Source organism: Pyxicephalus adspersus, chromosome 5 (assembly GCF_032062135.1).
Source record: "Pyxicephalus adspersus chromosome 5, UCB_Pads_2.0, whole genome shotgun sequence".
Lineage (NCBI taxonomy): Eukaryota > Metazoa > Chordata > Amphibia > Anura > Pyxicephalidae > Pyxicephalus > Pyxicephalus adspersus.
Window position 1 is genome coordinate 8,713,023 of NC_092862.1, and position 16,025 is coordinate 8,729,047.

A 16,025-nucleotide genomic window follows, 5' to 3' on the forward strand; every position below is an offset into this window, starting at 1 on the left:
ATTTAAGAAAATTGTATTATGATCATGTTGGTCATGTTGGAAGCGTTGAATTCTATGGATAAAGTGTAAAATAATTGTATTGTGATCATATTCAGTAGTCGGTCATGTTGGGTGGTAAAGTATACTCTGTATAGAATGTAATAGAATTGTATTATCATGGTATAAAGTGGTTGGCCATGTTGGGGGGTGCAGTGTTCTTTGTATAGAGTGAATAGAATCGTGTTTGATCATGTTCAGTGGTTGTCAGTTTGGGGGTGTAGTGTTTTATGAATAAAGTGTAATAGAATTGTATTGTGATCATATCTAGTGGCCGGTCATGGTGCATGGTGTAGTGTTCTATGTATTGAGTGTAAAAGAATTATATTATCATGATGTCCATGGTTGGTCATGATGGAGGGGGTATAGTGTTCTTTGTATAGTGTTCTTTGTATAGAGTGTCATTGAATTGCATTTGATCATGTCCAGTAGTCAGTGACGTGTTCTTGATATACAGAGTAAAATAAATATGTTTCATTATCATAGTGTCTAATAGTTGATCATAGGGGGGTGTACTGTTCAATGTATGGAGTATAAAAGAAGATAACAGAGACTGTTGATCCAGGTAACATCCTATTACCTTATGGAATCAGGAAGGTTTTTTTTCCCCAGTTGGAGCAAATTGAATTGAAAAATTGTTTTTTTTGCCTTCCTCTGGATAAACTATGTATATAGGGTTTATTATCTGGGATATGTTTATTTCTCTAGTGGTTGAAGTTGATGGACTTATGTCTTTTTTCAACCTAACTGACTATGTATCTATATGTAGACTGGTTTTATGATCGTGTTCAGTGGTCAGTAATGTTGATGGTGTAGTATTCTTTAAATGAAGTATAAAACAATTATATTATTATGGTGTCCAGTGGTCCGTCATGTTGGGAAGAGGGTTAAAGTATTCGATGTATGGAGTGTAATAGAATCGTATTATGATCATGTCTAGTGGTCAGTAATGTTGGAGGTGTAGTGTTCTATGTACAAAGGTATAGAATTGTATTATGTTCGTGTCTAGTGATCAGTCATGTTGTGTTCTATGTAGAGAATATAATAGAGTTGTATTATTAAATTGTTCAATGATCATTTATGCCTCAGGGCAGCTTCATTTCTGTGCTAAATACCTATCAGAGGTGACAAGTATTTATATTGTACCAAAGCTATAAATGATATATGGACCAATGCTGCAGAAGTGTTTAAAGAGTTACTTATATTCTTAGTGATATTTCCACATTTTTGGACCCCCACTACCCCCCCCAACATATGTACCCTGCCCAATTACACATTTGCATATCCTATTAGCATGGCTTGGTATAAGGTCCAGCATTGTAAATGGTAATCCCCCGGCCACCCCAAACCATGGAACACAGCCAAATCAGAGTCAGCCAAGGAATCTAAATGCAAAATTGTTACTTCTCTGTATCCAAACTGCAATCTGCTACAAGGACAAATTAGTGATTGGATACATTTCTCCAAAAAAACTATTACAAGCCAATTACCTGATCAATCTATTCTGTGTGTTGGAATTAATCAGATGTCCTTTCAGGTTGGCTGAGCTTCTATAAATGTCACGTTCATGATTAAGATCTGAACTAAACAGGGATTGATGAATAACAAACTCTTGGTAATGATCCAGCAAGAGATTTACAACCTCAGATAAAATACTTGAGACTAAATGGCCGGTTTTAGTAGCTTGTATACAGAAAACCTGAACTAGTAAAGGAAATTATTAAGTGTAAGTAGACAAATCTTAGAATATCAAATGAACAACTTGGAGGAAATTCAATAAACATCCTGAAGTGTGCAGATCTTCAGCGGTATTGGTTGTACCATTTAGACATTTATTGTACAACTCTATGACAAGTTGACCTGTCACCTGCAGCCCTGGTACTTTATGACCTCCTTAGAACCCTGTTAGTTGCCTCACATTATTCAAACATTATCCAAACATCTACAGCTAACACACCCTTCTAAATTGCCTGTTATCCTTAAATAACCTTATGGAATGGTGATATAGTGGAACCACTCTAATGGTGTTTACGTTTTTTTGTCCAAGTGCCCAATTTCTATTGATTTATGTTACATTGCATTGTTTATTTTGTGTTTCCTATGGATGTGCATGCCTAATGGGTTTTACTTTAATGAATGTACTTTTAAATGCAGGTTGATAAAATGTCGGGACAAGACTTTAACCTGGGGGAGGTGAAGCCACTCTTGGTGGAAGAGGTAAGTTTTAAATCTTTATTGTAAGACAAATTGTTCAACTGCATGATCAAGTTACTCAAAATCTCTTATGTAGATTTAGCTTGGTAGCAAGCAAGTGGTTAAACCTTTCAGTTGCTATATAAATTATTAATACAGGACAGGTCCACTTTAGGAACAAGAATGTCCCAGAATTACAAGCATGACTCCGAGTTCCTCCATTCTCAGGGTGTGTTTGCCAAACATTTTGGATATGAGCAATTTTTTAGGAATTTCCTTCAGCTTCGTGGCCTCCTACAGCCTGGCTTCAACTTCTTCATCGTGCAAGGGGATAGAGTGATAGAATAAAATAAACATGAAATGTGAGCATAGAAAAACATGAGATGAGATCAGACAGTGAGGAATTGAATGTACTGTATAGCTTACCAGTTGTCTCTGAATCCCATGGACAGTCCCTGGAAATTCTGTCCTTGGAAGTAAAAGTCATAATTGAAAGAGCCAGGTTTGATGGACTGCTTGGTCTTTCACTGCCATTGTTATGGGGTATTGTCCTCTCCAATCTATAGTACCCCACCCTGAAAGGCATACTTCCCTCCATCTATGTCCTCCTGCAAAAACCTTTTCTGAGCTGTCTATACCTGCACAGTTGATCCCCATAGATTTTAATGGGGCCATCTACTGTGGCCGGAGACATGTGGAAGACAGTACCACCAATATCTTTTGGAATCTACAGCACAGAGAAGATTTTCCGGATTTGTAAAATCCGTGTGAGGCCATGGGTAGAGGTTAGTAGGCATCTGTGGAAGGTGGTTTTTTTTCGGTGCAAAAAGGTTAAGTACAATTTGTTTGCAAGTGCACTTAGTGTTTGAAGCTCAACTCCAGCTATAACATTTTATGTTGACTTTGATAGACAAGGGAAGGGTTGGTACCACTTCAAGGTTTTATTGATGTTTACCTGCTGGCTAGATTTCCATTAACCTTCTATCAAGATATTTTGCCATATGTCACATTGTGTTCTTGTTTTAGAAAAGTAAGGCTTGCCCTTGCTCACTGATCCATATACAATTCCTGGTTGGCTAGCTTTCGTGGCATCACCCCCTCCTCCTTTATACAACTTTACAAAACATTAAAGCCACATGACCATTTTTGTGTTGGTCACAAAAACTGTGTTGTGCCTACAAAACAGTGCTGATCCATTGAGCAGAGGACTTCACAGGTCTTCTGCTATCTGGCACCAAGAAGTTGCCAGCCTTTAATTCCCACTGCTCCTGCCAGGATGTCTTTTTTCCATAGTGCACCCTTCTGCCATCTCTTCCCAAATAAAAGACGTACACCCACCCTGATATCCACATTATCTACAAGAAAAGTGGTTTCTCAGACCAAGCCCATATCTACCATGCTTCCATGGCCCAGTTCTAATCCAATGCCCATTGTGGGTGCTTTTGGTGATGAACAGGAGTAAGAATAGGCAGCCTGTGTCCATTGTAGTTGTTTTCAACAATAAGAAGGAATAATAACTGACAGTCTGTGGCTATGTAGCCCCATAGGTAGCACACTGCTCTGACGCCTTTCTCAATGGCCAACGTTAGATATTTTACTACTGTGTGTTCAGAGAGAGGACCAAACAGTCCCCTTCCTCACATAAATCAATGAGCTTGAAGAAATATTACAATGTCATCAGTTTTAAAGTTGCCATTTCTTAAGCCGCTTTTGGTAGCTACTAACCATTGCATACCAGGAATACCTAAGAAGACATGCCAATATGGAAATGCTCTGACCCATTCATCCAGACATCTTTATTCAGTCCTTGTAATTGTTACTGAGATCTTGTGCTCAGTTTTCCTGCTTCCAACACATTACTTTATAAAACTGGCTGTTCACTTGTTACCTAATATATTCTACCTCTCGTCAGGTGCCATTGTAACCAAATCCTAACACTTCCCCTGTCCGTGGTTTAATGTTTTGTGGATCGGTGTCAGTGTCAATGACATAAAAAGCAATGAAACCCAAATAAATAACATAGCAAAGATTTTATAACTATTTATTCGAGTCCTCATATGTTTGTTTTTCCAATTTTAGGGCATTACTGTGTTAATGCAAGACTATGAGATTAAGGTAAGAGACGACACTCTATGGTTACCTGCAAAATTCTGTCTTATATTTGTATATAAATCAGTTCAGTTTTATTACAGTTATAACAAATGATGTAAATTGAAAAATAACACATTGTTCTAGATACCTATTGCCTGTATGTTAACCTATTGCCTGTATGTTATAATTTTGATTTTGGGTTCAGATGTCCTTTACTTGTTCACAGTGCAACATACCAATAATTAACATTAAGACAACAGATATCTATACCCAGCATGTGTTATGTATTGCAGATCTTAGCTGCCGTGGCTGCATTTGATTTCTTTTTACACTTATTTCCCAGACTACATCTATGTTTGAATGTTCCCGCTTTGAAGACAGAGGGAAAATTGATATTTGGGTGGTGAAATCATTTTTCCTCCCCAATCAGATTCCAATAAAGAATTATCTGACATATTTGACTCTACTAGAAAGTTGAACCCTTCATTATCCAAAAACGAATCTGAAAATGTTCAGATCTCAGTAGACTGACCCTTTACTACTGTGTCTACTACTAGCTTAGTATATATATATATATATATTATCAGTCGACAATCACACCATAGCGAAAGTCCCATACCTGGTCTCCTGGTCTTTCCTTAGATCACAGTAGGAAATCCCCGGTCCTGTTACATCTTCCTCTTCCTGGTGACACGTATGTCTGGCCGTGTATAAGTGTGCCACTAAGTGAACAGAGGCTAATCCATTTATACAACCTTATATCCCACAAGGCCCAAATCTTTCCAATCTTCTTCAATTCCAGATCTGCTTAGACAAATGCCACTGAAGAGGGATTCTGGAGACTCTTCTTTATTTAGGGGATGCCAACATCACTTAAGGAGGGCTCCAGAATGAAAATATTGCAGGATGAGGTTGATGTATGGGGATATAGAGGCTAGGAAGATATAGGGGGATGCAGGGATGAGGATAACATAGGAAGGTGTAGGGATGAGGAAGATATAGTGGGATGTAGGGATGAGGATGACATCGGGGGATGTAGGGATGAGGTTGATGTAGGGAGTTGTAGGGATGAGCATGTGTTACATGTATCTGTGCTAACTAGAGAACGCCCAATGTAAAATTAAAAACAAATGCAATCCTACCTTCCAGGTTCTGCCTCTGCTGCTAGCTAGGGCTAGTTGGCTTCTCCATAAAAGTCTATAAGGCATTCCCAGCAATGAGCCAACTGCAATGTGGATCGGGGGGGGGGGGGTTAAATGAGAACTGAACTCTGCAGCTTGAGGTCCTTAAAAATAGGGGACATCAGTGTACTTACCTTATCCCAAGTTGGGGATCCTGTGCATATTGATTTTGCACAACTTTAAATCAAAACCATTGATGGGATACCATGGGATAAGGATTGGTCCTATGCCTGTCCCCCTCTTTCAATCTACTATATGAATTTTAGGGTGGACATACCCAACTGGTATTGATGGTGGTAAACTATGCTAAACTACATTTATTAGTCAAGTTGAAAAAAGACATGGGTCCATCAAGCTTAACAACAAGAAAATATTCATACCAGAAACCAGTATATTCTAGATAGAACACTATACATATAGTAGATCCAGAGGAAGGCAAAACCTTTTTAAACCCCTGTTCAATTTCATCCAACAAGGGAAAAAATCCCTTCTTGATCCCGTGAGGCAATTGGATGTTACCTGGATCATCCTTAAAGCTTTAATTCTCAGTTATATTCTGTAGTTCTAGAAGTCATCCAGCTTTTTCTTAAAGCAATCTATAGTAGTTGCTGAAACTACTTCCTGAGAGAGCTGATTCCACATCTTCACAGACCTTACAGTGAAGAATCCCTTCCTTATCCGGAGCCTAAACTTGTTTTCCTCCAGACGCAAAGAGAGCCCCTTGTCCTTTGTAATGACGATAGAATGCATAAGAGAGAGAGATGAACTCATCAGTCTGCTGCTGCTCCTTTTGTTGCCCATTCACAGGTTAGGGGGGTACCTTTATACGTGTTTATTCTGTGTATTTAGCTGTTGGCCTAGAGTTTCATTTTAAATCTGTTTCTCTTTATAAAATATAGGCCATCCTCTTTAGCATTAACAAGTCATTTGCACTGGAATAACCAGAGAGACTCGTCTGATAACCCGGCTAATCCAATTAATTCTCAAGTCGGAACTCTTTGAAAGAAAGCATTCTAAGGTGATGATGTGACCTGCTTAACATTGAGCAGTCCTTGAAAAACATGCGGGCCACAGTCTTGCTTTAAGATTATTAGAAGTCAATGAGGGGCCTTAGGGGTGGGGTCACCAATGTCCATCTGTGCAAGACCATTTAATGGGCCCCCATGCAAGACCATTTCCTAGGCCCCCTACAGCTTTTTAGCCTGTGTAGTGTTTGACAGATGTAAAGAATAATAATAATGAATAGAATAATGTCCACATCTATAGGTAAGTAGGAGAAACCCCAGCACTCATCTAACCCACATTTAGCAAATGAACCCCCAAGTCATTCAGGACCTCGTTGCAGCTCCAAAGTCTTCCCTAATGGTGTGTCCACCTCCTTGGAGGCAGGCTATTTCTCTTTATGTCAGCTCCATTCAGGGCTGTTTCCGGGCATTTTGCCCCCTTATTCAACTGGCCCTTTAATAGGATAGGAGGAGCTGCACAAGAAAGTGTAGAATAATATTCATAGCTACCTGTCACATCAAATAGGGATTGGCCTTTTTTAGCCCCAGTCTATTGGGCGCTGGAATAGATAGCTATGGATGTTATTCTATACTTCCCTTTGCTGCTCTGTAGTTCTTATCTAATGGGGAGCAGATATGATGGCGGGCATACATGTGAAATGGCACACCAACCAATCAGTGGTAATCTACCCATCTACTAACATCACTTATGCCGAGAAATGGCCTGGATCCATCATTGAACAAATATAATCAGCATGAGAAACAGAGCAGTAAAGCAATCATATTATAAGCTTAGTGCATAGTGAGCTTTTAAATTCTACCAATGTCCTAATACCACCAAACCAATGCGTAAGAGAGGACTTCATTTTTTCCACCTTGTCTCTAGAAGCACAATACATGCTTGGCTGAAAATGCCAACTTAGCTCATTAAACTCATGTGGAAAGGTTGTGACATTTTGATGTGTTGTTCTTCCTTCGTACACACACTTAACCGGCATTATGGCGGGAGCAACGCTGTACTAGATAAAGGTCATGGTGTCTGGACAGATGGCAGGAGCCTTCATCCCTCCATCAGATTACCCAACCAGACGAAGTCTGTATCCCTCCCCTTCCCCGAGATGGTGTTTTAATGCAAAATCGGTGTTTAAAGAGCCTGTTTCCTTAATAACACTGACGTTGGTTCGTTATGAGAAGCCATCTGTCTCTGCAGTCATAGGCTGAGCTTCACCTACAGGTATCTTGATCTGTAAACTATGGATAAAGGGCAGAAATGAAAAGTGTTTGACAATTAAAAATTAAACTGAGATGTATACAAGGAACATAGACGGCTTGCCGGGTAATTTTCTCAAGGACATTGCTCTAGTCCATCAGTCCACTCCACTACCTTGGGATCTGCTAATCCCAGAACTCCTTTGGCTTACCTGTTTATAATACAGGTGGGATTACCAAACACACCCACTGTAGTTGCTGCTTCTCAAATACAGAAAGCCAAAAGGCTAATGCCAACTGGCAAACTAAAATTTGGTTTTTAGGTTCATGGCTACTTTATGAATATGGTGCAGGGTAAGTGGCCAGCTTCCAAAAGCAGTGCTCCTGCTGAAATTTCAGCCAATTAAAACTATTTTTTCTAACAAGCTATTTTTCCTTTAAAATAGCCTCCTAGGCCCCATGCATGAGTTAATTTATATACATTTAGGATCCCAGTATTTTGTAACTTGCAGTGGTCATATTGTGCCATTGGGTTCATACATACCAGGTATGGTGGAGTTCCAATTGTATCAAGTGTTAATTTGTTCCTTTGAGCTCACTGATTGGTCACTTGCTAAAAGCACCTTTCTCATCCAAAGTTCCATGGAACCATTGAGTTCCTTAACAATTTCCTAGGGCTTTCATGATCTGTGGCAGACTGACACAGATCTGTGGCAGACTGACATCGGACTCCCAACCGATGAGTGCCTGCAAAGTTCTAGGCCGATGTCACTTTTCATGGCATGCCATCAATAGTCTCCTTAAATGTCTTTAAGGGTGATATTCTTCTCATTGATCTCCAATATCAAGACCATATCCTCTGATGATCAAGTTTAGTGATTGTTACTAATAATTAGTTTGGGATTATTTTTTAATTTAGACTACCCACCATGATTGTCAAATACTCAATGCATCCCTTTTTTTGTCATAAAATCTCTAGCTTACTTATAGTCATATAATACCATGAGGTTTAGATATCATCATTAGCAGGGATTGTCTAAAACTTGAAAATTATTTTACCTGTTACTCTGGGGAAAAAGACTCAGATCTATCAAAGATCTATCTGGATCCATAAAGGACATAAAAAAACTCAATGTCCCTTAGGTACATTTGTCCTTTATTCAGTTCATCCTACACCCTTAGGTACAGCCTACCTGTCCAAATGTATACCTTCCTCCTTCATCTCCTGCACATGTCTCTTTTGGGTCCTTTTTTTCGTGTGTGGCGTAGTCCCAATAATCAAATCACACCCATGGTTGCCAACGTTGGCCCAGCAGAGTACAGACCACTACTTATGGGAATGAACAAGGTTGTAGTAAACCAACAAAAAGGTTTTGTACTGTAAAGACAATGTGGCACCAAGCAGGGCCATGAAGCAACCATCAATGGTTTGGGAACAACGTAATTTTTTCAGCAGAAGTACATTTGATGTAAGCAATGACAAGTTCTCCCTTTTGGAGTTGAAATGGTGCCATGTCCAATTAAATGTATGTAAGGAATGAAGCTTCTTTGAGACATATTCTTTTCTTCATTCTTGATTATATTCTATTTTTGGAAATATGATGTTGTTGTCATCTCAGCCTTGGATTGGATGACGTGGTTTGAGATAAGCCCCATCCTTCCCATACCAGTGACAGGTGTAAGCTGCTTTATCGTGGCAGATTTTGAGTTGTTGTTTTGCATCCCGGGGCAGTCCTGAAATGCCTGGCTTACATCCGCAGCCTTGCACTTCTTAAGAGGTGGAAAAGGGATTTATATTGTTGGTGAGGTGCCAGGTTGCATGGTCCCCCAATCTTTTTCTTTGCCTTGACCTTGTTTTTGTTGTCTGAGCTGGATTGGAAGAGCATTTGTCATATCATGAATCTTTGACACAGATCCTGTTTAAGAACATCGTCATCCCAACTTAGCTTGTTGGGTTGGCAATGCATGCTGGGAGTTAGCGTGCTTAAGCGGGCTGGCATGTGATCTATATAAGCTTGTTACATAGAAAGCTTACTCTGAACTGTGCAGCCACCAGTCACTGGTCACCAGTGCGATCGGACTATAACGCTTTCTACATAATAATGGTTATGGATATGGATGATTGTGTCTTCTACAAAATAGATGTAAGTACAATGAAACATATTATTACTTTCCAGGAACTGAGGGTGGACGGATCAATGGAGAGAAAAGATAGATAGATAGATAGATAGATAGATAGATAGATAGATAGATAGATAGATAGATAGAAAGCTCTCCAAGACTGGGAAAAGTAGATCATCATAGAAGAACCTGCATGATCCAGCAAATCTGGAATGGATCCTAGGGTAGATCCTAGGGTAAAAAGATCAACAGTAAATAGATTAGATAGATAGTAGATAGATATATTGATAGATGGGGACCTGATTTACCAAAGATCTTCAAGACTGGAGAAGTTAAACTATCATAGAAGAACCTGCATGATCCAGAAAACCTGGAATGGATCTGGTCCAGGACTGAAAACATTTACCAACTAAATGTAAACAATTTTATAAAAATCCATTCCAGATTTGCTGGATCTCCCAGTTTCTCCTGTTAAAGTCTATCTTCTCCAGTCTTGGAAAGCTTTGATATGTCAGAGCCATGTATTGAGAGATGGGTTGTCTGATATTGTTGTCTGTTGTCGTACCGGGAATGGAGGCTTGGATTGTCCTTGTCACTGTGAAAGAGGGGATGATTATGGTACAAACTGAGGAGCGTGTGGATAATTCTCTTGCATCCTTAGCTATATATTCACTGATTTCATTTGTTCAATTAATATTTTTGGAATCAACAGGGCAATATTGTTTCTTGGAGGTTCATTGTCCTACCCTTTAGTTTAGCTTTAGATTTGTCTTGCTTTTCTATTTTAAATATTTTGTATAGGCAGAATGTATGGTTGCTCCCCCATTGTATGCTATGCCTGCATTACTGTTACTGCTGTGTTAAAGTTTATTTAATGCCAAAACCTTTTTTTGTGGTTAGAAAAGAAAATTAGTAAAATCCCAGCCAGTTTTTGTCTTTAAATTCCCATAGGCTGAATTTTGGGCATGGAAAATCTGATGAATAAAGCTATATACTGCAATATAAATGTTTTCATCATTGGAATTCTGCTTTAAAGAATAATATATCACAAAGGTAGCAATAACAGAGATCAGTACTGTACTGGAGGTTTTATGTAAACATAAAAAAATATATTTTCCTAATGATCTAAATAATCCTAAATCTTGCTATTAAACAAGCAGCAATGCATCAGCACCCTATTTAATGTACAGCGCTGCGTAATATGTTGGTGCTATATAAATCCTGCTTAATATTAATAACAATAATAATATTAATAATAATAGTAATAATAATAATAATTTGGAATGTACAGCAATGCGTAATATGTTGGTGCTTTATAAATCCTGCTTATTAACAATAATATTAATAATTTTAATAGTAATAATATGGAAGCCTCCACTCAAAGGAATGATCACCAAGAGTAGAGAGGAATGTAAATATAATTTTGTAGCAAAGTTTGTTTTATTACAAGGCATGGGACAGTTTTAAATTCCAGTTGTGATTTCCAAAATATATTTAGGATTAATATAGTTTGCAATTTTCAGGTTTTTGAGGCTCCTATATATTTATGCTGATCTATCTTACTTGGGGTGAATCTTGTAAAATATAATTCAATCAATTATGATTTATGCTCTGAAGGTTGGACAAACCTGAATGCAAATTATAGATCTCACAGTTCATTCCATTGAAACTGCCTTAGGAAAATATGAACCATGCTATTGGATCACCACCCAAAACAAAAGTGCCAATCAGAAGTCAGATTTCCTTTAGGAACTTGCATACTTATTCAAGATCATGGGTTTAATACATAGAAGTAACAGAGAAAACCTTCTTATTTTATCATAAACCCCAGCCCTTCAGCTTCCATCCAATAAGGTAATCAGTGCCCAAATCAATAGATGCATGCAGCGGGAGCATTGCTCATTGGTGTAGGATGAGCATATAAGGGTTCATTTCCACTTTTAGTGAAAGAATATTAAAGAATATATAGTGAATGTAGAGTAATAAAAAATAAGGATAAAAACAAAGAATACCTATATGCATAGACTCTTGATCATTGATGCAAACAGCACAGGAAAAGCTGGAGTATAAAAGTTGTGCAATCAACATTTATATAAAAGAAAGATCCGCAAATACAAACTCCTTTACAATTATAATACTAAAGCTAGCCAGTACCTAGATTTGGTGACTTCTTTCCTTTTTACCTGGTGATCCATTGTTATTTCCTTGTTTATGTTTGTGTTTTGTTTTACCTTTTTTGGTGATTATTTCCTTTTTAGGCTTTTTTTACTTGGGTATCTTGCCAGTGATACACTTCTTGACCATGAGTGGCAACACAAACTTAATGTATACTGTATATATAGAGCAGCAACTTTGTCACCTTTGTACAGGAAGTGTTCTTGGGACTATATTATATAAGGAGTGGTGTTATTTAGTTCATAGAGAGAGAGACAAAAATAGTAATATGTAATAAGCATGCAGCACAAGCAGAGGTCATAGAAACACATGGGGCTCTATTTATAAATGATCCCCCTGACAATTAGTCTCAAATTTGCTTGACTGTGGCAAGCAATAGCTGTGCAGATGCACCTTACAAACTTGCCCTTCCCCTTTATTCCAATCTCCCACCCCCCCCCCCCTAAGTACCCCCACATCCAAATCCCCCCACCAATGAATTACACTCCAAGCATTGCTTAAATGGCCCGTAGGCTTTTTATTAACAGAATTATAACCAAAATTAACTTAATATCCAATAAAATAAAAATAACAATATAAATAACAATAAAACAGTATAAATAAACGCATACATAGAATAACCAATATAACTTAATAACACCATAATTAAAGAATAGGTACCAGATAAACAATAACAGATCCTAACCATATTGCCTTCCCAACTTTCTTACTGGTTGCAGGTCCTCGAAGGCCACCACTTTACACTTTTGGGTTCTGCACCTTAAAGACAGTTGCTCCCAGCCGTCCATACTCCCAGCTCGGGAATGAATATATCTTTTTCTTGTGCAGACCCTCCCCAAAACACTTTACCACACCATTAACCCAAACCAGGGATTCCATACCAAAGATGGAACCCTAACCAAAATATTGCCACCAGCACACTGCCCCCAAGGACCGCAATTGCCCGCCCTACTAGCCAAACCAGCAATCAAAAACCCAAACTGCCAACCACATAAGCACTAAAAGGGGAGGGAGGGTGGGAAAACTTTTCCTGAACGCTGTCTTGCTCTGAAAGCGGGGGTCCCTCCTTCTCCTGCCCATTTTACCTACTCTTGTCCCTCCTTAAACCTCCTCCCCCTCCTTCCCCCTCCCTTTCGCTCACTCTCGTCCAAAACTTTTAACTCTATGCTATCTGCCCCCTGACTGCCCAGTCTTCCCCTATGCTCCTTCCTCGCTCCATACAGGCCTCACTGAAGTGTTTGGATCTCTCTACACATCTTGCTTCAGTTCCCTATTAAAACAATGACTTGTGCTGCCACCTAATGGCCAATTGTCAAAGTGCACAGCTGTCACAATGGGAAATGCTAAGTCTATAAATGAAAATTATGGGTGAATTTAGAGTCAATTGACACCCAAGCAAAAGAGCTTAAATTCTTCAATGATGGTACTTTTAGACCTAGGGCTCAAGAAATTTACCTAGTATGGGGCCCATGTTTCTATGGCGGTCAATATATCAGCTTGCAGGATTTCTAGCAGCTTCAACAGAGCAAAATAATTTAAATGGTCCATTTATAGTGCAAACAATAAAGTTTATTGCTGGGTTTGACACGTTAATGAAATGATTGCAAGGAATTGGTGAGCTTGAGAGAATTTTCAAATTCTTTCCAGGAACATGACATCGAGACAGCTCACGGAATCGTCCATGTCACCATGTGTGGGACGCCAAGACAGAACAGACCTGTGATACTGACATACCACGACATCGGACTGAATCGTAAGTCACATTTCATACTGCCTTTTAGGTCTTATGCACATAGGCGCCATTTTTATTAAGACAGCAAGGTGCAGCACTCCTAATCATGCTTTGCTCTGGATTCTGAAATGGAAAATCTGGTTGGCTGGTTTATTTGGTTTATTTATTGTTGGTACAATGTGCAGTGGTTAACCCTAAGGCTATACCTTACTATTCGCTAAGTGACCACTTCATCTAAACACCTGTCCTCTGAGGCACAGACTTGTTCACCCCCTGATGAAGCATTTTTTGTGAAACACGTTGGGTGAAAAAAACTAAAAAGTGGATAGCATGGATATACCTTGAGCTCCCCAATTTTGAAATCTTGTTCCATATATATGAAATACCATTACTAATCTTTAAGTACAAGACAGCTTTTGTTAGCTTGCTTTATGTACAATACATTGTTTAAGCTTTGAATATACCTATATGTTTTTTATTCTTTGTTGAAACTGGGCAGACATTGAGCTCCCTACTAATGCCAGCGATTGGTTCTGATTTGTAGCTGACAATATAATCTTTTCGTATCCAGCAATTTCTAACTGAGCCCATAGAGGTGAATTTGGAGCATTTGTAGCTGGCAATCCCCTAGCATAGTAAATTAGATGAAGTTCTGTTGACTTCAGCCATCAAATCATATGCAACAGAAATCCTGTTTTTTAGGGTTCCTTGCATGTGATTGGGTTTTCCCAGCAAAGTGAATTTTCTCCACATTTAATAAAGTTAAGTGATTTTGTCCTTGAATGATGATTCACCTTGGTTAGTGAACAGCCTAAATTCCTTTAGTGAATCACCCCCTTTGAGTCATGAATTCACCTGTGGGGGAACATGCAGTATTTGCTTGGAGCTCACACCAGTCTGCACTGGGTTTTTGTTATAGTCCAACTGCCAACTCTGGAATATTTATAAAAGTGCAGCCTTGCCTTTAAGGAACTGAGTTTTTTTTTAGTTATGTATTTGTATTCTCTCCCTGTCAGAACAGATATACCAGGTTGAATGTAAGGCAGAAAGGTCATTCTGTTTGCTTCCTCAAACATGTCATGATTACAAGGTGCTTTCAGCAATACATCAAATAGAACTAAAGTAAACTTTAGTAAACTTTGTTACTTAAGCCTACTATTATTATAGTTATTACTCATAGTTACTACTATTCAGCTGCTCTGCAAAAGTGTCAATCAAATCAACCCTGAACTCTAACTCTAACAGATCACAGGTTAGCCTTTGATGGGGCCCTTTAGCCTGACGTCTCTGCTCTGACAGGGAGAGAATACAGAAAATAATAGCACACACACCTATCACTGAAAATAAAGCTGCAACTTCTCAACAATGTATTTCTTTTTATTTCCTGCCTGTTTTTGTTTTTTTCTCTTTGTAACTTATTGGCTATGGTATCTTAGTTCTGTGATGGGCAAACATTACTGTGTAATGTGAATTTGGTAATTATTAAGTAAATCCTGTAATGATTGGGACCCTAACACTGGCTGCTTTCTTTGCAGATAAAACCTGCTTCAATGCCCTGTTCAGCTGTGAGGACATGCATGAAATCACCCAGCACTTCTCTGTATGCCATGTGGATGCTCCTGGCCAGCACGAAGGAGCCGCTACCTTTCCAGCAGGGTAAGAGTCTATGTGATGGACCACTAAGACCTGTCAGTTTGATGGAGACTTACAGGAATTAGGCTTTAACGAAGATTAGGGAGTTTAGGAGCCTGAGAAAATCATTACTCTAATGTTAAGGAGCTTTCCTCTTTCTTTGTGCTCTTTCACTTCTTCTTTATTGCCTTGATGTCTAGCAGAGCATACAATCATCCACATATAAAACACAAGAGGACATGTTTTGTACTTTCCAACCATCCATTGTATCTCTTACATCATCCTGTTTTCTTCTTTGGATTATTCCTCCTTCTGTTCCCCCTTTTGTCCATCCTTCCTATCTGGTTGGCAGTAAAAGACCTTTTGATGGCCATATGTAAAGTGAAGAAATCAAATGCATCTTTAGACATTAGACCACTCTTATAACAATTGGATCTTTGAGGAACACAAGGCCAGAGAGCCCAAGAAGATTTGTACCACCCAATGGGTTATTGTGGGACCTTATCCAATCTCCCCGAAGTCATGAAGTGTCTTCATCCTTAATCCTGGAGACCTCATACATTCTTTTCTGAGAGTCTTCTCTGACATCTTCCCAGGACCTAAAACCAGGGTTCCATCTTCTTCCACCAATACACCAAAGCTGACTCTTCC

General features: G+C 38.9%; 1 protein-coding gene across 2 annotated transcripts in view; it reads left to right on the forward strand.

The window, feature by feature from the left end:
- Positions 1–16,025, forward strand: part of NDRG1 (N-myc downstream regulated 1) — a 35,169-nt gene that overhangs the window by 6,864 nt on the left and 12,280 nt on the right. The window contains exons 2-5 of one of the 2 annotated variants that reach the window (XM_072410638.1): positions 2,191–2,253; positions 4,309–4,344; positions 13,658–13,763; positions 15,278–15,398. In XM_072410638.1, coding sequence (XP_072266739.1) covers positions 2,200–2,253; positions 4,309–4,344; positions 13,658–13,763; positions 15,278–15,398 — 317 coding nt within the window. In that variant the 5' untranslated portion in view covers positions 2,191–2,199. Of the gene's footprint in view, positions 1–2,190; positions 2,254–4,308; positions 4,345–9,593; positions 9,859–13,657; positions 13,764–15,277; positions 15,399–16,025 lie in introns of those variants that run through there. The other variant, XM_072410639.1, reaches the window with a different exon arrangement.